This window comes from Vulpes lagopus, chromosome 10 (genome assembly GCF_018345385.1).
Source record: "Vulpes lagopus strain Blue_001 chromosome 10, ASM1834538v1, whole genome shotgun sequence".
Lineage (NCBI taxonomy): Eukaryota > Metazoa > Chordata > Mammalia > Carnivora > Canidae > Vulpes > Vulpes lagopus.
The window spans coordinates 107,832,773-107,856,254 of record NC_054833.1 but is presented as its reverse complement, the minus strand read 5'-3'; the positions used below and the strand labels follow the sequence as shown (position 1 = coordinate 107,856,254).

General features: G+C 43.0%; 1 protein-coding gene across 4 annotated transcripts; it reads left to right on the top strand.

Moving 5' to 3' along the window:
• The first annotated feature begins 709 nt into the window (after positions 1 to 709).
• Positions 710 to 23,433, top strand: ZFP90 (ZFP90 zinc finger protein). 4 transcript variants are annotated; one of them, XM_041770967.1, is made up of 5 exons: positions 710 to 867; positions 1,148 to 1,214; positions 15,727 to 15,853; positions 16,192 to 16,287; positions 19,600 to 23,433. In XM_041770967.1, exons 2-5 carry the CDS (start codon positions 1,182 to 1,184, stop codon positions 21,237 to 21,239), a joined length of 1,896 nt encoding a protein of 631 aa, XP_041626901.1. In that variant the 5' UTR covers positions 710 to 867; positions 1,148 to 1,181; the 3' UTR covers positions 21,240 to 23,433. The 4 variants fall into 4 exon arrangements, with proteins under 4 accessions (XP_041626901.1, XP_041626898.1, XP_041626900.1 ...); XM_041770964.1 differs by having other exon boundaries at positions 15,703 to 15,853; XM_041770966.1 differs by lacking the exon at positions 710 to 867 and having other exon boundaries at positions 883 to 1,214.
• Positions 23,434 to 23,482: the final 49 nt, after the last annotated feature.

Here is a 23,482-nt window from a genome sequence, read left to right as displayed (position 1 = left end):
AATAGCAACAGGGCAAATTCAGCACCCGGATCCCTTTTGTAAGACCTGAGGGTGTCTAGCTCCAAATGGCTTTGTCTTTCTTCAGAATGCGGAAGAACTAAATCCTCAGCTGAGTCGCGGTTACCAATTCTGGGACAACAGGAAAAGATTCTCTTATCCACTTGGAGTAATAAGTGACTCAAGTATCTTAGTCGTAGTAGGTGTGGTGTGGGGAATCAGTGTCCAAACCTTCAGTGGTGAGCCACAGGTGAATATGGCATAGGAGAGGCAACGGAAATAGCATCTTGTGATGAAGACGCAACGCTGCCCTACTCCCTTCCCCGTCCTACTCCTGGAGCTGAAGTCAGTACTTGAAACATACCTTGTGGATATGTTTACGGTTTTATTGTTGGCCTCGTCCGCAGCAGTGCACACCAGCTCCCCGAGAGTAGGGTCTTTCCTTCCCCATCTACCGCTGAATCCGCCCCTAGCAACATGCCCCTAGCACAGAAGAGATGCTCAGTGCCTATTATTGGAGATAATGGACACACGCGTGCCCACGCCACACGGCGGACCCCACCGCAGCCGCCCGAGCGTGGTGCAACGACCCCCCCAGGCCGCCTTCGCGGGACCCACCCGCGGGGGCCTCTGGGAAGTGTAGTCCGTCACGGCCCGGGAGTTGCGGGCCGAGGCTCCGCGTGCGCAGGCGCACTTCCGGCTCTGCCCCGCCGCTGCGGCCATTGTCCGGCCCCGGTGCGGCTCAGGCCGCGGTGGGCCGTCCTTCCGCGCATCAGCATTGGAGGGCACTGAACCTGCAGCGGGCGCAGGAGGAGCTGGCGGGAGCCCCGGCGGGCCCGAGGCCGCGAAATCCGGGGTCCCCAGGAGGCGGTAACTCCGCGTGCGCGGGTCGAGGCGGCACCTCCCACGGGTTTGGCTCGGATCCGCCGGGCCGCGCCCACCCTCCTGCGGGCGGCCCTGGGCGTGGCCAGACGACGGGGTCCGGGACGCGGCGAGCCCTTCCCCGCGGCGGGCGGGACGGCAGGCCCACGCGCGGCCCGCGCAGCCTGCAGCCCTGGCCCGGGGAAGCGGCTGAGGGGAGGAGGCGGGCGGGCGCGGCGGGAGGCCCGGCGGGTGCAGCCGGCGAGCGGGCCCTGTCCTCTCTCCCCAGCCCCAGCCTGGGAGCCGGCCCCGGCGAGGCAGGAATGGCCCCGAGGCCTCCGACGGCCGCGCCCCAGGTGAGCAGCGCGTTCCTCACTCCCCGGGGCGCGCTACAGCAGTCATTGTTCTCCGGCGGTGCGACTGCCTTTCCCAGCTTGGTCATCCCTTGAGAGCCTCCCCGCTGCGCGAAACCCAGCAAGTCCGAGCGGGGGGGGGGGGGGGGCGCCCTGGGGGAGAGGGGACGGGCCGGTGAGCTTCTGCGGGAAGAGTTGAGTCAGCGTGTTGGGAAGTGTCACTGTTGAGAGCCCTGAGTGCCAGGCCAACTCCTTGAACTCCGTCAAGGACTGGAGAGGGTAGGGTGTCAGGATAGAGAACTATAGAGGAGGTGGTTAACTGTTAGTAAGGGAGATAGGGACCCCAGCCTCTGACGCAGGGGCCAGAAGACCGTAAGGAGCCGAAAAAGTTTGGTCGGGATTTGGCTTGGAAGAGGCTGGAGATGGGCTTTCTTGGGCCAGGAGGGAAACAAACAAACAAAACCCATACGAAAGAGGAATGACCTCTCCCATAGCTTTTCGTGTTCTTTTTTGCTTTGATAAAAGTATAATAGTGCACACCCGCAGATGTCCAGCGCTCAGCTTCATTAAGATGAAGCTGATTTTTAAACTCATTTATTCTTGTGAGGGAGGAGGCATTTTCTAGAAGCATCACAACTCTGAGGTTATGCATTGATTTACGTAGAGTATATTGGTGAAAATAAAACAGGGTTCAGATGGTATTTTAATCCACACTCTCCTTAGAATGAAGGAAAGTCAAAGATTATAGTTGCTAAGTGTGTGAGACTATCAAAACCAACCCAGGGGCACCTGCCTGGCACAGTTGGTCGAGCATGTGACGCTTGACCTCAGGGTTGTGAGTTTGAGCCCCACAGTGGATATAGAGATTACTTAAAAGTAAAATCTAAACAAACAAAAACATAAAAATACTGGCTAGTAATGTCCTATAAAAGCAGTTCACAGGGAATTAGGGGTGCCTGGATGGCCAACGTGGTTAAGCATGGGACTCTTGATTTTGACTCAGGTCATGATATCAGGGTCATGATATGGAGCAGGAGCCCCCACCCCATCGTGTCCTCTGGCTCAGTGGGAGTCTACTTGAGATTCTCTCTTGCTTTCCCTCTGCCCTTCCGCCTGCCCGTCCACCCACGCACGTGCGCTCTCAAATCTTTTTTAAAAAGCAACTTCTAGTAAGTTAAACACAGTATGTGTAATGCCTTTATATCTTTTACTTGTTGAATGTTTCTGTTTTATAAGCATAGGGAGTAAAACAAGTGACAATAATAGAACAAGACAGTTTGGTATGAGGTGAGCCAGGGCAAATCACTGGTCATCAATGCCTGTCCATATAAAGTGCTTCCTCAGCAGGCTGTGAGAATCAGGGTCGCTTAACACACTTAACATCTCTTGGAGGTGATGATCCTGGGCCGGGGGGGTTGGTAATAATCCTTTCCATTGGGGTCGTCTTTTTTTTTTTTTTTTTTTACAATTTTTTTTTAATTTTTTTTATTTATTTATGATAGTCACAGAGAGAGAGAGAGAGAGAGGCAGAGACACAGGCAGAGGGAGAAGCAGGCTCCATGCACCGGGAGCCTGATGTGGGATTCGATCCCGGGTCTCCAAGATCGCGCCCTGGGCCAAAGGCAGGCGCCAAACCGCTGCGCCACCCAGGGATCCCTGGGGTCGCCTTTTTAATGGAGAAGTAGGTTTGTGTTCTGAGCAGTGAATTTTAGGCTGCTTTAAACTACACTTTCAAAGCTTTGTTGTCCCAGAACTCTAGTTCAGTTATATTCTCATGGAATGTCTTGACAGTCCACCTGGGTTACCTAACCCAGACTGCAGGTAATGACCCTGGAGGAAGGACAGAACAACTGACTCTACAGAGGAGACTTTTTAGGCAGAAATTTCCCTTTGTAGGCGGTTCCCTATTTCTGAGTGTGGCCCTCTGGGGAATGCAAGAGATGAGTAATTGAGTCATGTGACTGCTTATCCTGGAGGTTAACAGTGAGGGAAGCCTCCTGCACAAGCATATAGCACAAGAGAGGTAGTGTTAGGTGTTGTTTCAGAGGTTCAGAGGCTGCTATGAAGACAGGAGAGAGGAAATTCTGCCCGTGGGAAAAAGTCAGTGGAGATGTACTTTTGAATAGGAGCAGAGTCCAACAAGTGAAGATGAAGGGAGTGGAGATAGAGCTGATTGACTTTGTGGGTTAGGGGCATGTTCATGAAACTGTTGTCCTGTGTGACAGTGGGTGTGGGCTGCAGGCAGTGTGTAGAGGAAAATAGAAAGGAGTTTGGAATTTTTCATTTTGGCCCTGGTAACCCTTTCATTCATTTACCAGCCTGTAGCCATTGAACCCCTGTGATTTGCAGACACTTTTCTAAGTGGTTGGGATACATTAGTGAACAAAATTTATAATCGTTTCTGCTTTCATGGGACTTACATCCTATAAGGAGGGGACAGAAAAATGCAGTCAGTAACTTTTTTTTTTTTTTTTAAAGATTTTATTTAGGGCAGCCCGGGTGGCTCAGCCGTTTAGCTCGGCCTTCAGCCCAGGGCCTGATCCCAGAGCCCCGGGATCGAGTCCCACGTCGGGCTCCCTGCGTGGAGCCTGCTTCTCCCTCTGCTTGTGTCTCTGCCTCTCTCTGTCTCTCATGAATAAATAAAATATTTTTTAAAAAATAAAAAAATAAAGATTTTACTTATTTATTCATGAGAGACAGAGAGAGGCAGACACAGGCAGAGGGAGAAGCAGGCTCCACGCAGGGAGCCCGACGTGGGACTCGATCCCGGGTCTCCGGGATCAGGCCCTCAGCTAAACCACTGAGCCACCCAGGGGTCCCCAACTTTTATAATATTCTAGAAGCTGACACTACAGGGGTGGGGGAGAAGGTAGAGAAAAGTAAAGGGGGATTGAGTGGGGGAGAGGGTGGGCTGTGGTAAGGATACAGCTTTTAAATAGCCTTCTTCTTAGTGAGATGGTGACATCTGGACAGACCAGAAGGAGGTTAGGGAGCCAGTGATGCAGAGGTCTAGAGAAGAGTGCTCTGAGCAGCAGGATGTGTGTGTCTGATGTGTTCAGGGAGCTGCAAGTGTTTGGTGTAGCTTGAGTCACTGTTGTTGCACAGGAAACTAAGATGGTTGCTTCTTAGTTTTAAAGATTGCTGTGAGTGACAAAGTGTAGGGGCAAGAGTCTGAAAGTCAGAGCTTCCGAGAAGAGGTGATTGGCTAGCGGTACCTTCTTCCAGCGTTTGGCTAACAAATACCTACCTGAAATGGCTCCAAGCTGGAGGGGAATGGGAGCAGAGGGGTTACCTCGAAAATACTTAAGATCATAAATAGCTATATTTGTTTAAACCTTATGTATCTTTTTCTTCATTGTATGGGCACTGCATTTTTGGTTAGGAATTTTAAAAGGTGAAACCACCATAACAGTAAGAAATGGGGAAAGTTTTGTAAGAAAAAAGCTGCATATGGAGACCAGGTTTACCTTGAAGGGGAGGAAATAGGAACCAGGACCTGGTCTCCACTGACTCCAGATCCCAAGAGCTCTGTGGTTAGACCAGCATAGTGAACAGGCTCAACCAAAGCTAGCTCAGGTCTCCCCAACTCAGACAGGATGCTTCTGGACCCCCCAGGGGCAGCCAGGCTACTTGTTGGACCAGGTCAGGATGTTTGCAGCCAGGAATGTTCAAGCTCCTTCTGTCCAGAGACACCCTTTCTTAGCCTCTGCTGAGCTGACTGGCGTTGAGCTTTAAGCCTTAGCCCATTCTTTCTCCCGGGTCAGGTCAGGTTATGCGCTCATGCATCCTCACAGCTGTTTTGCACTACTTTTATTAAAATATATCTTATGAGGGGCAGCTCGTCCAAAATTAGGCCCCTTTGATTTTCTGTTCCTTCTCTTGCTCTTTTCTCTCACAGTTTGCTGGCTTTCTCTCTTTTAAATAAATAAAATCTTTAAAAATATATATATATATATGTATAATCAAAGCATGTGAGTTCTATATAATATACTTTTTTTAAGATTATTTATTTATTTATTCATGAGAGACAGAGAGGCAGAGCAGAGACAGGGGGAGAAGCAGGCTCCATGTGGGAGCTCAATGTGGGACTTGATCCCAGAACTCCAGGATCTCACCCTGGGCCACAGGCAGGCAGGCGCCCAACCACTGAACCACCCAGGCGTCCCTACTTTCTTTCTTTTTTAATAGGAAAAAGTAGTTTGTGATCCCTCTTTAGCACCTCTGCATTTGTTGTGATGAATTGTCTTCTCTTCCTCCCTATGCATGTTTTCCCTTAAGTATTTCAAATTTCATATAATTTTTATGAGGATTTTTCTTTTGTTTAAAAAAAATACTTTTAATGGCTGTTTTATATTGGTTTGCATGAACAATCCAAAATTTACTTCTCATAGGTTTCTAAAATTTTTATGATTAAATAATATTAGGATAAGATTCTCTTGGTTAGGGATCCCTGGGTGGCGCAGCGGTTTATCACCTACCTTTGGCCCAGGGCGCGATCCTGGAGACCCGGGATCGAATCCCACGTCGGGTTCCTGGTGCATGGAGCCTGCTTCTCCCTCTGCCTATGTCTCTGCCTCTCTCTCTCTCTCTCTCTCTCTCTCTCTCTGTGTGACTATCATAAATAAATTTTAAAAATTAAAAAAAAAAAGATTCTCTTGGTTACAAATGATCTTTTTTTTGAAAATACAATTTCAAAAAATTACTTACATCTGTGTTCTTAAGTGAAATAGCCCTTAGAGAGAAAGATCTTTCAGTGGTTTGATGGCATGTTTATCCTTAACTTAGAGAAGTATTCAGATTGCTTTTCATTTTTTCTGCCTTTTGAAAGAATTTACCTATAAAACATTTAAATCTAGGATTTTTATTTAATTAATTTTTAAAATATTTTATTTATTTATTCATGAGAGACACACAGAGAGGCAGAGTCATAGGTAGGTAGAGGGAGAAGCAGGTGCCCGGCAAGGAGCCTGATGTGTACTCAATTCCAGGACCCCAGGATCACTGAGCCACCAGGCATCCCTAGATCTAGGATTTTTATAGAGAGGATGATTTGGGGACAGTTTGCTTTATTTCTTCCTCAGTTATTAAGGTTTTTACTTTTTTGCATCAACACTGGTAATTTAAAATTTAAAAATTATCCACTTCATTAAGATTTTCTACATTTCTTATACCTGCTATATATTTTACTGGTTTATTCCCTTTAAAGTCACTTATTTTGTTGTTGTTTCTTTTTAAGATTTTATTTTTAAACAATATCTACACCCAACATGGGGCTCCAACTCAGAACCCTGATGAGACCAAGATCGGGAGCTGCACACTGCACTGACTGAGCCAGCCAGGCACCCTAGTTGTTTCTTTTCGTATGCTAGATTTGTCAAAGGTTTTTCTGTTTGGCTGGTATTCAAGAGGAACCAGCTTTTGAATTTGGCTCTTAACAACATTATTTTTCTGTTTGCCCCTGCTTTTTATTTTCCAAAAATTTAATGTCTTTAATTTTTTTTTTTTTTTTGATCCTCAAAACGACTCCTAATTTTCCTTCACTTAGAATGACCCAGACTCTGTATTCGTTCACTCAGCAGACATTTTTGGAATACTTTCTCTGTGCCAGGCTGTGGTTCTTATTAACAAGGGTCACACTTCATAAGTAGTCAGGGGAAGGCACCTGCTTCCTTTAGGATGGCAGTAGAGCTTCAGTGAGGAAATTTAGTGAGAAGATGCACATAAATGACCAAGCTTGGTGGCTGGCCTATGGTGAGTGTTCACTGAATGTTAGCTGTTGCTCTTTTATAATGAATCACCTGAGGAGTTTTAAAAAGTTGTTTGTCAGGGCCCTCCCTGCATGGGCAAGCTTTCTAAGTTGCTCCAATGATTCTGGACAATTCCAACATGCTTGGTTTTGGAGATACTGAAATGAAAAGTTTGAGAAGGTGTTGAGAGAAAAAATGTGAATAAATAGCTGCAGTTCTAGGGACACTTGGCTGCCTCAGTCGGTAGAGCATGCAAGTCTTGCTCTCAGGGTCATGAGTTCAAGCCCACATTTGGGGGTAAAGATTACTTTAAAAAAATAAAATCTTAAGAAGTGCATATAGAGTTAAAAAAACAAACAGCTACAGCTTTGAAATGGAGATGTGGGCCAGTTGCTGAAGGGGATGCAGGGCAATGCAGGATCTGGAAAAGCTTCAGAAGGGAAGGGACCATTGATTTGCTTCTAGAAAGGTAACTAGGAATTTTTCCTGTTGAGGGGGAAAATGTACATGGTGGTCAGAATAAGATGTACAAAGGAAAGGAGCCTTGAAAGAGAATGATGTAATAAGGGCAAAAAGTCCATGTGGTAGACATACAAGGGCGTATGGCAGAGGCAAAATTTGAGAGAAGGATGTAGGTCTGTATTACTATAAACTTCCCTTTAGAACTGCTTTTGCTGTATCCCAAAGATTTTGGACTGTTGTGTTTTCTTTCTTTCTTTTTTTTTTTAATTTTTACATTTATTTATTTATTTGAGAGAGAGAGAAAGAGCATGAGCAGTGGGGCGAGGAAGAAGCAGACTCCCCGCTGGAACTGGGAGCCTGACATGGGGCTCAATCCCAGGACCCTGGGACCATGACTTGAGCCGAAGGCAGACACTCAACCAAATGAGCCACCCAGATGCCCCAGACTATTGTGTTCATTTTCATTTGTCTCGTGTATTTTCTTATTTCCTCTTTGATTTCTTGGCTGACCCACTCACTGTTTCTTAGCATGTTATTTAACCTCCATATGTTTGTTTCTTCCAGATTTTTTCTTGTGGTTGATTTCTAGTTTCATTGCATTGTGGTTGAAAAGGATGCATGGTATGCCTTCATTCTTTTTGAATTTGTTCAGACTTGTTCTGTGGCCTAACATATGACTATCCTGGAGAATGTTCCATGTGCACTTGAAAAGAGTGTGTATTCTGCTGTTTTAGAATGGAATGTTCTGAATGTATCTGTTAGATCCATCTGGTCCAATGTCTCATTCAAAGCCACTGTTTCCTAGTTGATTTTCTGTTTGGATAATCTATCCATTGATGTAAGTGAAGTGTTAAAGTCCCTTAGTATTGTATTACTCTTGATTACTTCCTTTATGTTTTTTATGAGCTGCTTTTTGTATTTGGGTGTTCCCATTTTGGGTACATAAATATTTATAATTGTTGTATCTTCTTGTTGGATTGTCTCCTTTATGATTATATAGTGTCCTTTTCTGTCTCTTTTTACAGTCTTTTGTTTTAAAGTCTATTTTGTCAAGTGTAAGTATTGCTACCCCAGCATTTTTTTCACTTCTATTTGCATGATAAGTGCTTTCCTATCTTTCCACTTTTAGACTGCATGTCTTTAGGTCTGGAATGAGTCTCTTGTAGGCAGCATATAGATGGGTCTTGATTTTTTCCTCCATTCCGTCATCCATTGTCTTTTGATTGGAACATTTTGACAATTTACAATCAAAGTAATTATTGATAAGTATGTACTTAATTGCCATTTTGTTACTAATTTTGTGGTCCTTTTTGTAGTTCTTTTCTGTTCCTTTCTTCTCTTGCTCTCTTCTCTCACAATTTGCTGGCTTTTTTTAGATTCCTTTCTCTCCACCTGCCACTCCCCCCCCCCCCCCCCGCCTCTTTGCATATCTGTCACTGGTTTTTGATTTGTGGTTACCATTAGGTTTGTATATAGAATCTTATGCATGTAGCAGTCCATATTAAGTTGATAGTCACCAGAGTTTGAACCCATTCTTTACTCCTCTTCCCTCACATTTTACGTATATGGCATCATTCTTTGCATCCTTTTATTTTGTGACTCCCTTGACTGATTTTTTTTTTGCACATATACTAATTTTTTTTTCGCATACTGCCAGGTTTGTGGCACTGCTTTGGATGAACTCCCACCAAGGATATATAGGAGGGAGCAGGTCTGCGGGAGAACTAGAGGGTGGGGCACATAGTTACAATAAGGTTTCTTGCTGGTCTGCTGTGGGAGGGAGACTGCAGCATCCTGGGAAAACTCAGGCTGGGATGTAGGGGGTGAGGCCACAGAAGAGCACTGGAGCAGGGTGTACTGTTAGCAAGCTAAGTGGAGAGTGTTGGCACTGCACTGGTTCCCACAGGTGTCCATGTATTGAGGATGAGGAGTGGGAGAGGGAATTGGTGCCTGCCAGCTCTTTTGTTCTTGAAGAAGTCTCTGAAAGATCCCTGCCCCTCCAGCACATGCTCTGAGATTAGTAAATATATCTCCTACCCCTGTACCCCAGGTGTTTTTCAAACTGCTCCTTCTGTGATCTGCCTCTCTGGGGCTCTTTGTTGTGCTGTCTCTTTAAGGGCAGGAAGTCAGTTTCCTATCACCCCTGTCTGGCTCTTTCAGAGCTGAACCCTCTGGGTTTTTTTTAAAGTTCCATGTGTTAAGTCCCACTTATTGTAGGAACTCTGAGAGTTAGGCCCCTCTGATTTTCAAAGCTGAATGTTACAAGGATTCATCTTCCTAGTTCAGGTCCCATGTGCCTGGGGTGCCTCGTGTGGGGGTCTACTTCTCTTCTCTCTCTGTACCCACATTGTTCCTCCCTACTACCTACAGTCCCACAGATCAGTTTGGCTCACCAGTCTTCACCCTTTCTACTCTCTTCATTGTGGCCTCTTCTCTACATTTCACTGTGGAGAATCTGTTTGCCAGCCTTCAAGTCATGTCCTAGGTTACTTGCATGGATGCAGGTGCTATCTAGGTGTATCAATAGGGTGAGGTGAGCCGAGGATCTTCCTATCCCATCACCTTACCCAAGAAAGAAAGATGATTCAATAGAAGAGTGGCTGAGGTGGAGATCTAGGACAATCTAGAATATTGTCCAAGAGAAATATAAACTACATATATAATTTAAAATTTTCTGGTAGTACAATGTAGAAAGAAATAGGTGAAATTAATCTTAGTAATACATATTATTTAACCCAATATAATTGAAATATTTCTACATGAATAAGTATTTTATTTATTTTTTTAAATGTTTTTTTTTTTTAAGATTTTATTTATTTATTCATGATAGAGAGAGAGAGAGGCAGAGACACAGGCAGAGGGAGAAGCAGGCTCCATGCTGGGAGCCCGATGCGGAACTCGATCCCGGGACCTCAGAATCACGCCCTGGGCCAAAGGCAGGCACTGAACCACTGAGCCACTCAGGGATCCCCTGAATCAGTATTTTAAAATTATGAATGAGCTGTTTTATTTATTTCTTTATTTTGGTGCTAAGTCTTTGAAATCCATTGTGGGGATCCCTGGGTGGCGCAGCGGTTTAGTGCCTGCCTTTGGCCCAGGGCGCGATCCTGGAGACCCGGGATCGAATCCCACGTCGGGCTCCCGGTGCATGGAGCCTGCTTCTCCCTCTGCCTATGTCTCTGCCCCTCTCTCTCTCTCTCTCTTTCTCTCTCTGTGACTATCATAAATAAATAAAAATTAAAATTAAAAAAAAAGGAAATCCAGTGTGTATTTTATACTTGCCACACATCCCATTTTGAATTAGCCCCATTATATGTGCTTATGTAGCATGAGCATGAGCACATGTAGTGACATGTTTCTGGTGCTACCATATTAGCATAAATCTAGAAAATTATTGCGTGGCTTAATGGTATCGTTGACAGGGGAGGATTTGAGCAGGATTTGAGAGATGAAGGGACTCTAGGTAGAAGATGCTTTTTGAGGGTCTTGGTGATTCCAGGGCACAAAAGAAAAATGAAGAGGCAAGGTTTCCAGGTAGGATGCTATGGATAATAATGTCCTTAGCCTAAGTTGGGTGTGTGTGTGTGTGTGCGCGTGTGTGTGTATGTGTGTAAAGGCTAACAGTAAGAGTGTCTTCTCTCTGTACTTTATCATTAGATACGCTGTTAACCCAGTTTGCCAAGCTATTATTGGTGTGGTGTCAGGGAGCACTGACTACTTGAGTGAAAACCCCATACTGTGTCCTAATTGGGCAAACTAACTTTGGTCTTGGAGTAGTTTTTATAAATTTGATTGTTTTAACTTATAAGCTACCGTTCTCTGGTTTTCAGCTTTGTAAAGATTCTAAGTTACAAAGTTTTCTGAGTTAGAATTTGAGTGGATTTCTCCTCTAGAGTTGGCACATGTTAGAGTTGGAGGGGTATCTCTTTATATTTACAAGTGTGGTCCTGTAGAGTTGGAAGTGTCCTTTGACCTTTCTGCTCTTAAAAAGCCTACATTTTCAGTTCAGGGAACCCAGATACAGATGTTATAGATGAGAAGATTGGACCAAGAGTCTGATTTATCCAAGGGATATTGCACATGATTAGTGTACCACTCTTTATGGGCCCAGGAAATTGAGTCTTCTCAACTTAGTATATGCTCTTTCTAGTTCTTTGGACTTTTTATGTCAACATGAGGAAGGTGAAATGATACTTGATACTTCATGATAACTTTGTTAATTTTTAAAAGGGATTGATAATGAGGTCCAGTTTTATCTGGAAGGAGGGTGAATGCTGTAGAGTTGAGCCCACTCAGAGTGGCTCACTCACACCAGGAGTCTCAGTACATTTTACCTATTTAATCTTGCAAGATCTTGATTGTCTTTTGTGTACCAAACTGGTTCTGACCTCTGGAGATTCAGAGGTGCCTGAGACAAGGTCTTAACCCTTTCCGAGTACAGTGAATAATAGGTAACAGACACTATAAGGTAGTGTCTTATGAGCATGCTGGAGAGGGCCCCAAGGAGGGGGTGGTGGGCAGGGGGTTGGGACAAGGCACTTGACCCATACCTAATGTTAGAGGAGGAGCTCCAGAGGAGAGAACTTTACCAAGTCCTGGTGAGAGAATAAGTGTTACCTAGGCAGAGGAGGGAAGGCCAAGCATTTTTACAGAGACAAAAGAAATGTTTAGTTTCAAAGAGTTGTAACTCTTCTGCAAGTTGAATTACGGTGTCCAAGGGAAGGAGAAGCCAGAGCTGAGGCTGATGGAAGGTAAGATGGGGACAAGGCTATAAAATTCTCTGAAAGTTGCGTGAAGGAATCTAATTCTTAATTTCAAGAAAACATTTTATTGAATATTTCTCAAACACCCACTATGTGCCAGGCCTGTTCTAGGCAATGAAGAGTCATAGAGAAAATAAATAATAGTCCCCGTTTCCTGGAGTTTACATTGTACTCTGCAAAACAGACTATAAACAAATGAAAATATGTGTCAGCTGCTAAGGACTATGAAAAAGAGAAGAGGGCAGCCCTGGTGGCTCAGCGGTTTAGTGCCGCCTTCAGTCCAGGGTCTGGTCCTTGAGACCCTGGATAGAGTCTCACGTCGGGCTCCCTGCATGGAGCCTGCTTCTCCCTCTGCCTGTGTCTCTGCTTTTCTGTCTCTATGAATAAATAAAAATCTTTAAAAAATAAATAAATAAATAAATATTTTATTCATGAGAGACACAGAGAGATAGAGGCAGAGACACAGGCAGAGGGAGAAGCAGGCTCCATACAGGAAGCCTGACGTGGGACTCCATCCCAGGTCTCCAGGATCACACCCCAGGCTGCAGGTGGCGCTAAACTGCTGCGCCACTGGGGCTGCTGAATAAAATCTTTAAAAAAAAAAAAAAAAAAAAAAAAGAGAAGAAATCAGAGTGACAGTGCAGGGTGGGGGTGCTGTTTAATGCTGGGTAGCCAGGGAAGTTTGCCCTGATGAGGTAACATTTGAACAAAGAACTGAAGCAAGTGAATGGGGAGCCACATGCCCATCTGCAAGAAAAGGCTTCCAGGTCAAGGGAACAGTCAAAGCAAAGGCTCCAGAGCAGAAACATGCTTAGTGTGTTCCAGGAACCTGAAGGAGGGGCAGGATAAGTGAAGGGGAGAGAGCAGTGGGTTAGAGATGAGGTTCAAGATGAAGTTAGGGAAGTAGCCGGGGACCAGACTAGGGGAGGGGATGTGTAGGCCACTGTAAAGACTTTGGCTTTTACTTGGAATGAAGTGACATCCTGTTGGAGATTTTTAAGCAAAGGAGTGACTTGATCTGACAGGTTTTAACAGGATCACTCTGGTTCATATATGGAAGACAGACTTGGGAGCAAGACATGAGTGGATAAGGAGAGAGACAAGTTAGAAGTTGTAGCAATGGTATGGGTAAGAGGTGTTGGTGGTCTGGCTTATAACATGGTCAAAGAATTGCATCTTAGAAAACTGACTCTGATAGTGAGTAGGAAAGAGGGTTTGTGGGACAAAGAGTAGAACAGAAACCAGTTGTCCTGTTGAGGCAAGAAATGATATTTGTTGAACTTGGACTAGATATTTGTTTACTGGTTAGGACATTCTTTACCACATGTGCAATCTATTTGAGGAAGCAGAAGAAAACCAGAAGACCATGTTTTAAACTGGGGACGCCTGGCTAGCTCAGTCAGAAGAGCATATGACTCTTGATCTCGGGGTCATGAGTTAAAAGCCCACACTGGGTGTAGAGATTACTTAGTTAATTAAAAAAAATAATAGGGGTACCTGGCTGGCTCAGTTGGAGGAGCCTGTGACTCTTGATCCCAGGCTTGTGAGTTCAGGCCCCATGTTGGGTGTAAAGATTATTTAAATAAATATTTTAAAATAATAATAATAAATAAGAGGGACCAGTTAAGCAAAGGAATCCAGGTTGGCTGACAACCAAAGGGGCTGTATGTGTTTACCTGATAAAGTAGACAATGGGGAGAAAGTGTTACTTCTTACAACCTAACTTAAAACGCCTGCCTTGACAACCCCTTTTTCCCTGCTGGCCATGCCCAGCCCAATCTCAGCCTCTCTTTTCAAGCTTGGTAATCCCTGGATTGGATTCCCACTTTTCTTCTTCCATTCAGGTGGTACCACTGAATTACCACTTCAGGCCCAGTGCATAGCCTGCCTCAAGCTTCTCTCCCTTCCCTCATTTTCCCTGGTCTGAATGCCTGGGGCACCTTGCTTTACCATGGATCATCTCATTATCATCCCAGGACCCTGAGATCATGACCTGAGCTGGAGGTAGTCACTTAACCGACTGAGCCACCCAAATTTATTTTGCTGAAAATTTTCTTCTGGTGTGATTTTCTTCTGGTTGGATGTGTCTGGCCCCAGATATCTTTTCCAGTTTTCCTGGTGCCTCTCTAACTGGCTAGTAACATCCCAAGTGTTTTCGAATGTGGCATGTGAATCTGTGCTACGGGATCCTTCAGCTATGCTCTGTTGCAGATGTGATGATTTGACTTCAGGCCTGGTCTTCCAGTCTGAAAAAAATCCAAAGTGCAAAAGTCCCCTAATTCCCTCCTACTGAAATTAACTGCTATAGTAGGAATGGGAAAGTGAAAGAGATATAAACTGTGCATGATTTGTTTTTGAAATTGGTCCTATAGTTGGGAGAGAAGACCCAAAATGAAGGAAAGGAAGAGTAAAAAGAAATGACAGTACAGACTGCAGAGCCAGAGTGTATGGCAAGTCTAGAATGAAGAAGCCACCAAATATTTTTAAGCATCCACTCTGTGCTGGGCATATAACCCATCAGCATAGATAAAATCCCTGTTCTTGTGGAGCTCATGGTAGGGGGAAGAGAGAAGCTAACAAGTCAGCTAATCTCAGATTATTGTTAGAAGTATGGTGTCCTTTTTACCTGAATCTGTTTGGTTCCTAAGTTCAAGTGGTAGGAATTTAGGTGAGAGAGATTACCATGGTAATGTGATGGAGGGTCAATTTGAGGGAGGTGCCAAGACAACTTTTCCTAGGGGGTGTGTCGAGATGAGGCCTGGACAACTAGAAACTTCGTTTTCAACCATGTGGAGATCCTAGGGGAAGAGGGAGTAACAAGTATAAAGGCCTCAAGGTAGGAGGAAGCTAGATGTATTCAGGGATGAGCAAGAACAGCCTGGCTAGAGTCCAATAAATGGTGGGGGATGTCTGAATCTTATCCTCAGTACAATGGAGTACTGTTGGTTTTAGGCAATGAATGTGTTATGATATAGCTGTATATGGAGTACTATGAAGCAGTTCAAAGGGATAAGGTGAAATCATATATACCCCTATGGGAAGACCTCCAAGATACAGAATTAAATGCAAAAAGCAAGTTGTAGAACAATATGTAAGGTATTTCACAAAACAAGACTGTGTATGTGTGAATGAAACCTTGGAGAAGGGACTTTTGCATGTATCTGCCAAACTGTTAACAGTGTTGATGTCTAGGGAGCATAGTGGTATTGGGGGGAGGGGTGAAGGAAGGCTGCTACTTTTATTCCCTGCTATGTTGGGGTTTTGTAACAAAGGAAGTACATGGGCAGTGTGGAATTGCTGATTGTGTGACAAGGCTTGGCTTTATAGGAAAGCAAGATAGCTAAGTAGGAATATGAGATTAGAGAATATATTGCCCCTCCTGACTTTCCTGCCTGCCATACTGGATTCTTTGCAAAAACAGTGCCCCCTCAGGATGTCAAACGTGTGCTCACTGTTTCTGATGACCCTACAGTATGTTCCCAGTATTGCCATGGGCACATTTGTGGTATTGATCCCTAGTTGAACAAGAATGTGATCCTCCAGGAATCAGTGACATTCAAAGATGTGGCTGTGGACTTCACCCAAGAAGAATGGCACCATGTGGATGCTGCTCAGAGGCTCTTGTACAGGGATGTGATGCTGGAGAACTATAGCCACCTGGTTTCTCTTGGTAAGGACCAATTCAGTATCTTGCCTACTGGCAAGTTTTTCCTTTCTCAGGTGCTAAGGTGGTGGGGCTTGTAGATCATGTGGCAGTGAGCAGGGTGTTCATGGTTAGTGCTTGTTCTTCTCTTTGGGACTCAGCTTTATGGTTTTCTGAGCCTGCTCTTTAGGTAAAGTTCTTTCTTTTGCAGAACTGGAAATTAGGTCATTTGATTTCATGACTCCTCAAGTTGCACCTTTTTTTCCCTTCAGAGTTCCTGAAGATCAAGGACTAGTACTGACTTGTAGGAGGGGTCTTTGTCCACTTGTACAAACAACCAATCTTGTGTATTTACCCATGAGCAGGATATCAAGTTTCCAAGCCAGAGGTGATCTTCAAATTGGAACAAGGAGAAGAGCCATGGATATCAGAGGGAGAAATCCAAAGACCTTGCTGTCCAGGTAAATGAGGGGGGAGACAGGCATGCAGGAATCAATGTAGACATTACCACAGCTGAGGGAGGGGGGAGCACCTTCATGTTGGTGCCTTGGGAGCTCCTAGACCTGCAGAGGAGACTGAGCCATCTCCAGGTAACACCTCTATCTCCCTTCTCCAGTAGGGCGTTCCTGCTGCTGACCAGTCTTAGAGGAAACCCAACTGGGTTTTCTCCTCTGGTGTCCTCAGTCTCCCTTCATGATTAGAAATCCCTTTTCTTACTCATTCAGACATTAATTGAACTCCAGGGTCTTCTTGTCTTGGCTTGCTGCTTTTTATTGGCCCCAGACTTGTAGGAAGTACCATGGCTTTGATTCTCTGCCTTTTCATAACTTTCCTTCACACTTCTTTCCCTGACCCTACAACACCTGTCTGGGGAGGAGTTACATCCTCCTTCCATTCTGTTTTCATGCCAGTTTGCTTTATTGCCTCTCTGTGGTTCCTGGAGTGTCATCCTTGCCTGGTTTCCTGGCTTACTAAGTAAGTACCTCTTGGCTTTAGGTCTCTGACTTTTCTGGGTTTCCCCCCTAAGCGAATCTGCCTAAGGAGTCTGCTCTTCAGCTTCTTCCCCCTCTTTCTTTTGGTATTACCACCTTAAAAGGGTACCTGCCCTCTGGTAGTTATAGCTCTTTATTCTATGCTTTCGACTCATAAATCATCCTTACTTGTACCCTGGTCACTTTTGTCTCTTCTCACAAGACCCCCTCCTTGTGGAAGTCCCATGCAATTAAATACCTAAAATCCAAATTAATCATTTTTTATCCCCACCCCGCACATTTTACTATGTTACTCATTACCCATTTCTCCCCTACCCATTAGAAACCACTGGATCCCTAATCCCTCGGGCCAAACACCCCAGTCAGTTTAGACTTTTTCTTATAATTCAGATTATTTTCCTTCTACACTAGGCCCCATGTGGAGATTACTGTAGTTCTCAGTTGAAGTTGCTCACTCTGTCTTTTCTTTTGTAACCCACATTGGATTTTTAAAATCATACCTTTTTTTTGAGATATAATTTACGCACCACAAAATTCACCTTTTTAAAATGTACAATTTAGTAGTTTTTCAAATATTTACTGAGTTGTGCAACCATCACCAATATCTAACTATAGAACATTTCAACATTCAAAAAGAAACCCCATACCCATTAGCAGTCATTTTCCATTCCCCACTACCCCTGCACCCATTAATCTTTTTATCTCAGTGGATTACCATTTCTGGGTATTTTATGTAAATAGAATCATATAATATATAGCCTTTTGTGACCAGCTTCTTTCACTTAGCATATTATTTTCAAGGTTCATTAATGTTGTAGCATGCAGTAGTACCTCCTTAGTTTTATTGCTGAGTAATATTCCATTGTATGGACATACCACATTCTGTTTATTATTTACTCATCACTTGGTGGACCATATTGGGTCTTAATGCTTTATCTTCATAAACCACCTACCTCTGACAAAACCTTACTGTTACTCCTTGTACCTCATGATAGGAAACAGAAACTCCCCCTTGATTTAAAGGTCCCCTATCACACCTTCCAGTATTCTCTTTCTTTTCCCACTAAAACAAGCTCCACTTGAGTTGAACTTCTTTTTAATGTTTTCTGTAAGTAGTGTATACTTTCCCTAATTAGATAATGCTTTTTACCTATCCAGAGTTCTCTATTCCTTAAGTTCAAGGTGTCTATTCAATCTCTGAATATAATATGTATTAATATATTTATTTCTTCCTTCCTTGATCACAAATACACCATTTATATCATCTTTGCTACACAAACTGAGATTTTAAAATATACCATCTGATGGTTTTCCTTTTTTATCAAAAGATTAAGTCTTGTTTCTAAGACTTCAGGCTCTTAGAGAAAGAGTCTGTTGTATATCTATATATTCTATGTGTTGTAGAGCACATAGAAATCAGTAAGGAATTACCTGATTGTTTTGGAATGTGATTGAGGAGAGAACTTTCTTACTCATTCGTATCAACAAGCAATTCTTAAATATCCCTCTGGGAAGTATCCTAAAAGAAATACAAAGCATTTTCTGTCATTGGGAAATTGGAATGGAGTCTTGTTCCAGAATAAGGAATTTTGAGACTTAGGGTCCCCTGGTTGTTGGTTTTTTTCCTCTCCTAATATTTTATTATGAATATTTTCAAATGTATGGAAAGTCAAAAAAATTATACTGTGAATACCATATACCTACCACTGAGATTCTGTAGTTGTCAAATTTTTATTATACTTGCTTTATCACATATTCTTCATCTATCCATTTATCTTTTTAAAAAATCTGTCTTTTTGATGCATTTCCAACTAAGTTGCCAACACAAATACATTTCCCCCCTTCATACTTCAGCTTACATATCATTAACCAGAGTTCAATATTTATGGTTTTTTTAAAGAAAAATATACATACAGTAAGATACACAGTTCTTCTAAGTACCACCAAATTGGTTTTGACACATGCATTCACCCATCTAATCCAAATTCATTTCAGTATGGAACATCTCTATTACCCCAGATCCCTCCTTCCTCTTATTTTTTAAGTTACCATTTCTAGAACCTAGAAACTAATTAATTCTCTGCTATTAGTATTATAAGGTTAAACAGGGGTTTAGAGATCAATTTACTAGGCTGAGTAAAATCCTTTTTGGTTGAGAGAAGTGATTAGTTTATAACCAGAACTCAAATAGGCTAAAACCACAGCCCTAATTGGAAAGGCAAGGATGATTTGCCTCCTGAAATACTACTTTATGTCAGCTTGTGAAGTATAGCCATTGGTCTCCAAGTATGTCAAAGAATAATTTCAGTTACATCAGTGGCTATGGATTTTCTCTGTCAGATTTGAAGAATTTGGAGCCTCAAAGGGGACTTTAAAGAAATTGAGAAATGGCTGTATTAGGAAAACAGATTTGGGGATGATTTGTAAAATGGACAGGAAGCATGGGAAGCAGATAGGATCTTGCAAGACAGACCATGATTTTATTTCATTTGTATCTGTGCCTAACCTTCTCATGCTCATTTATGCCCTTACTTCCTAACCAGCCCTCCTAGGTGGGCTTCTTCATTCTAGACTTGGCATACACTCTGGCTCTGCAGTCTGTACTGTCATTTTTTTTTACTCTTCCTTTCCTTCATTTTCGGTCTTCTCTCCCAACTATAGGACCAATTTCAAAAACAAATCATGCACAGTTTATATCTCTTTCACTTTCCCATTCCTACTATAGCAGTTAATTTCAGTAGGAGGGAATTAGGGGACTTTTGCACTTTGGATTTTTTTCAGACTGGAAGACCAGGCCTGAAGTCAAATCATCACATCTGCAACAGAGCATAGCTGAAGGATCCCGTAGCACAGATTCACATGCCACATTCGAAAACACTTGGGATGTTACTAGCCAGTTAGAGAGGCACCAGGAAAACTGGAAAAGATATCTGGGGCCAGACACATCCAACCAGAAGAAAATCACACCAGAAGAAAATTTTCAGCAAAATAAATTTGGTGAAAACTCTAGATTGAACACAGTCCTGGTTACACAACTGAACATTCCTTCAAGGCCTGCTGAATGTGATGCACTTGGAAGCAGCTTAGGACATAATCCAGACATACTTAATCAGAATAATATCCTTGCAAAAAAGAAACCTTATAAATGTGATAAATGTAGAAAAGCCTTTATTCATAGATCATCACTTACTAAACATGAGAAAACTCATAAAGGAGAGGGAGCTTTCCCTAATGGTACAGATCAGGGGATTTATCCTGGAAAGAAACACCATGAATGTAGTGACTGTGGGAAAACCTTCCTCTGGAAGACACAGCTTACTGAGCATCAGAGAATTCACACTGGGGAGAAGCCCTTTGAATGTAATGTTTGTGGGAAGGCCTTCAGGCATAGCTCATCACTTGGTCAGCATGAGAATGCTCATACGGGAGAGAAACCTTACCAGTGCAGTCTCTGTGGAAAAGCCTTCCAGCGCAGCTCCTCCCTTGTTCAACACCAGAGAATTCACACTGGAGAAAAACCCTATCGATGCAATTTATGTGGAAGATCTTTTAGGCATGGCACGTCCCTCACTCAGCATGAGGTCACACATAGTGGAGAGAAGCCTTTCCAGTGTAAGGAATGTGGGAAAGCCTTCAGTCGGTGTTCTTCCCTCGTCCAGCATGAACGGACTCATACAGGAGAGAAACCTTTTGAATGTAGCATATGTGGGCGGGCTTTTGGACAGAGTCCATCCCTTTACAAACATATGAGGATTCATAAGAGAGGCAAACCTTACCAAAGCAACACCTACAGCATAGATTTCAAGCACAGCTCATCTCTTACTCAAGATGAAAGCTCTGTCACTGAAGTGAAATCCTATCATTGTAATGACTGTGGGGAAGACTTCAGTCACATTACTGACTTTACTGACCATCAGAGGATCCATGCCGGACAGAATCCCTATGAATGTGAGCAGAACTTTAATCAACAACCTATCTCTCATCCTGGAGAGAAACCCTATCAGTGTAATGTATGTGGGAAAGCTTTCAAAAGGAGTACAAGCTTTATAGAGCATCACAGAATCCACACTGGAGAGAAACCCTATGAATGTAATGAATGTGGAGAAGCCTTCAGTCGACGCTCATCACTTACTCAACATGAGAGGACCCACACTGGAGAGAAACCCTATGAATGTATTGACTGTGGGAAAGCCTTCAGTCAGAGTTCATCCCTCATTCAGCATGAGAGAACTCATACTGGGGAAAAACCCTATGAATGTAATGAATGTGGGCGAGCCTTTCGAAAGAAAACCAATCTGCATGATCATCAGAGAATTCATACTGGAGAAAAACCCTATGCTTGTAAGGAATGTGGGAAAAACTTCAGTAGAAGTTCAGCGCTAACTAAACACCAGAGAATTCATACACGAAATAAACTGTAGGAGCCCTGAAATTAAGGAATGTGCAGAAAACTTTAGTTCAAATATTTTTTATTCAGTGTCAGAGAATTCTTACCTGAGAGGAAGTTTAAGAATGTAGTGGTGTGTGTGTGTGTGTGTGTGTGCACATTGTGTGTGAAGAAAGCCCTGTGCTAGTAGACAATGTTTTGTTTGTTTGTTTTTTTTTTAATAAATAGAAGCCACATTCTCAAATTGATTACAGACGTTTGTAAAAACAACTATAAACATATATATAACCAATTGGAAATGATATGCCTATGTATTGGACTTTATAAAGCTTTTGAATATGTATATGCAGGAGATCATCAACTTGGAACAGTTTGACTTGTAACTCTGTGTTTACAGCCTTTTTAAATAAAACTCCTGCAGCAGTGACCAAAACTTAACTTTTTAGATTGTTTGACAACAGCATTCAAGTGCAGCTCTTACATTAAATTCACCATGAAAACCAATTCCACCTCCTGGAATTCACCATTCAAAGAATGAGATCAACTGGTCCAACCACTTCATTGTACAGATGAAGAAACCAAAACCAAAGATGTGAAGTGGTTTGCACAGTGTGATACAGCTTATAATGGCAAAGCTGGGTGGAGAGTAGGTCTCCTGGATCTTTGGCCCTATGATCTAGCCACTGAAAAGGTATCTTAGAATTCAGAGGGCTTTAAAGTAAATTTTAAAATAAATTAGATACAAAAATTAATGAGCACTCGAGTCGGATACTCTGGGAATTCATAAAAGCAGAAGAGGCAGCAAAATACAGATTTGTCACAGACTTATTTAAAACAACTGGTTGGAAGCTTACGTACCAAAATGTTAACAAAAACTGAGTAGCTCAACTGCTGGTAACTTGTTTTCCTTTTCCCAAGTGTAATAGTTATACTTTGAATTAACATATCAGTTTCATAAACCTATTAGGTCCTCTTATTGTACTTTGTATGACATTCCCATGAGAAAGCACGGCCCCAAGCTTCCCTAAATGGCTCAAAGGGAAAACAGCACAAAACTAAAGAGGAAAACTTTTCCCCAAATTAATTTTACTGTGGAGAAGTAGAAATGTAATTACCCATTGTCATAAAGTCTAGTCTGTCTTTAAGTCGTTAGAGAACCCATGTACTGATCCATTTTGTGTGCCAAGGAAATACTTCATCATAAGAAATTTAACTTTTTAAATTCTATGCTGCTCTTCCATCAGTAAAGCATGAGATAAGCATCAGTAGCCCACTCCCATCCCTAAAGTTCTTTCATGCCTCCCGTGGGCTTTCCTAAAGGAATCTCAAAGGTGCCAACAGTGGAGATAAATTTGGAAGCAACTGTGGACCTTGGCCCCTTTCACACAGGAGCCTCTCCTCTTAAGTAAATTTTCCCACCCTAACAAACCATGATAAGAATGATATGGGTGATGTTGATGGTAAACCTTTCCTATTGTCTTCTTTGCATGCCAGGTAGCAGGATCCATCATCCTTGTCTCATCCTAGACAACAGGAGGAGGCTCCCAAATATTCTTCATAGAATATTTGCATAGAATATTTCTTTGCATATTCTGCATAGAATTTTTCTTTGCAGAAAAAATGTGCATGGGGACTGAAATGTGTGATGTCTAGCCCGATGAGTCCATCACAAATGGAACAAGATGGGGACCTGCCCTTCTAAGACCTTAACCATTCAAAAATACCTTGTTTGTGATGTTTTATGCTTAACACACACACACAGTGCCAAGACCATGTTGCTGTCTGATTCATAGTTTGATAATGGGTAACTACACAAACCACCCCCCCCACACACACACATTGAGTGGCTTCCATGCTTATCAGGAACTTATTTGCTGCTGATTACTTGGGGATTCCCATAGTGGACTGTTTCTAAGAATGACATATTGTAACCAGTTGAGTGCTATCCTACTTTTATAGAAGTCTGTAACGACTTAATTTCAGAAGACTCAAAACCACTGGTTTGTGTGTGGAACTTGGCCTAGATCCAACCAGTCTCTGAATCTCAACAAATGCACTGACAGAAGGAGCCCAAAATGTACATGGTATGTGTGGTTGTTTGAGGAGAGGATTCTGTAGTTCCAGCAACCAGGTACCACGCACTTACGAACACCCAGCTTTCTAGGCCACATGAAATGCATCCTTGTAACATCATTGTATTATTTCAATAAATAGCCTTCTTAGTTGAATGGGAGTCATTTTGTCTTTTTCAGTTTTCAGAACTTGGCTAAGATTAAA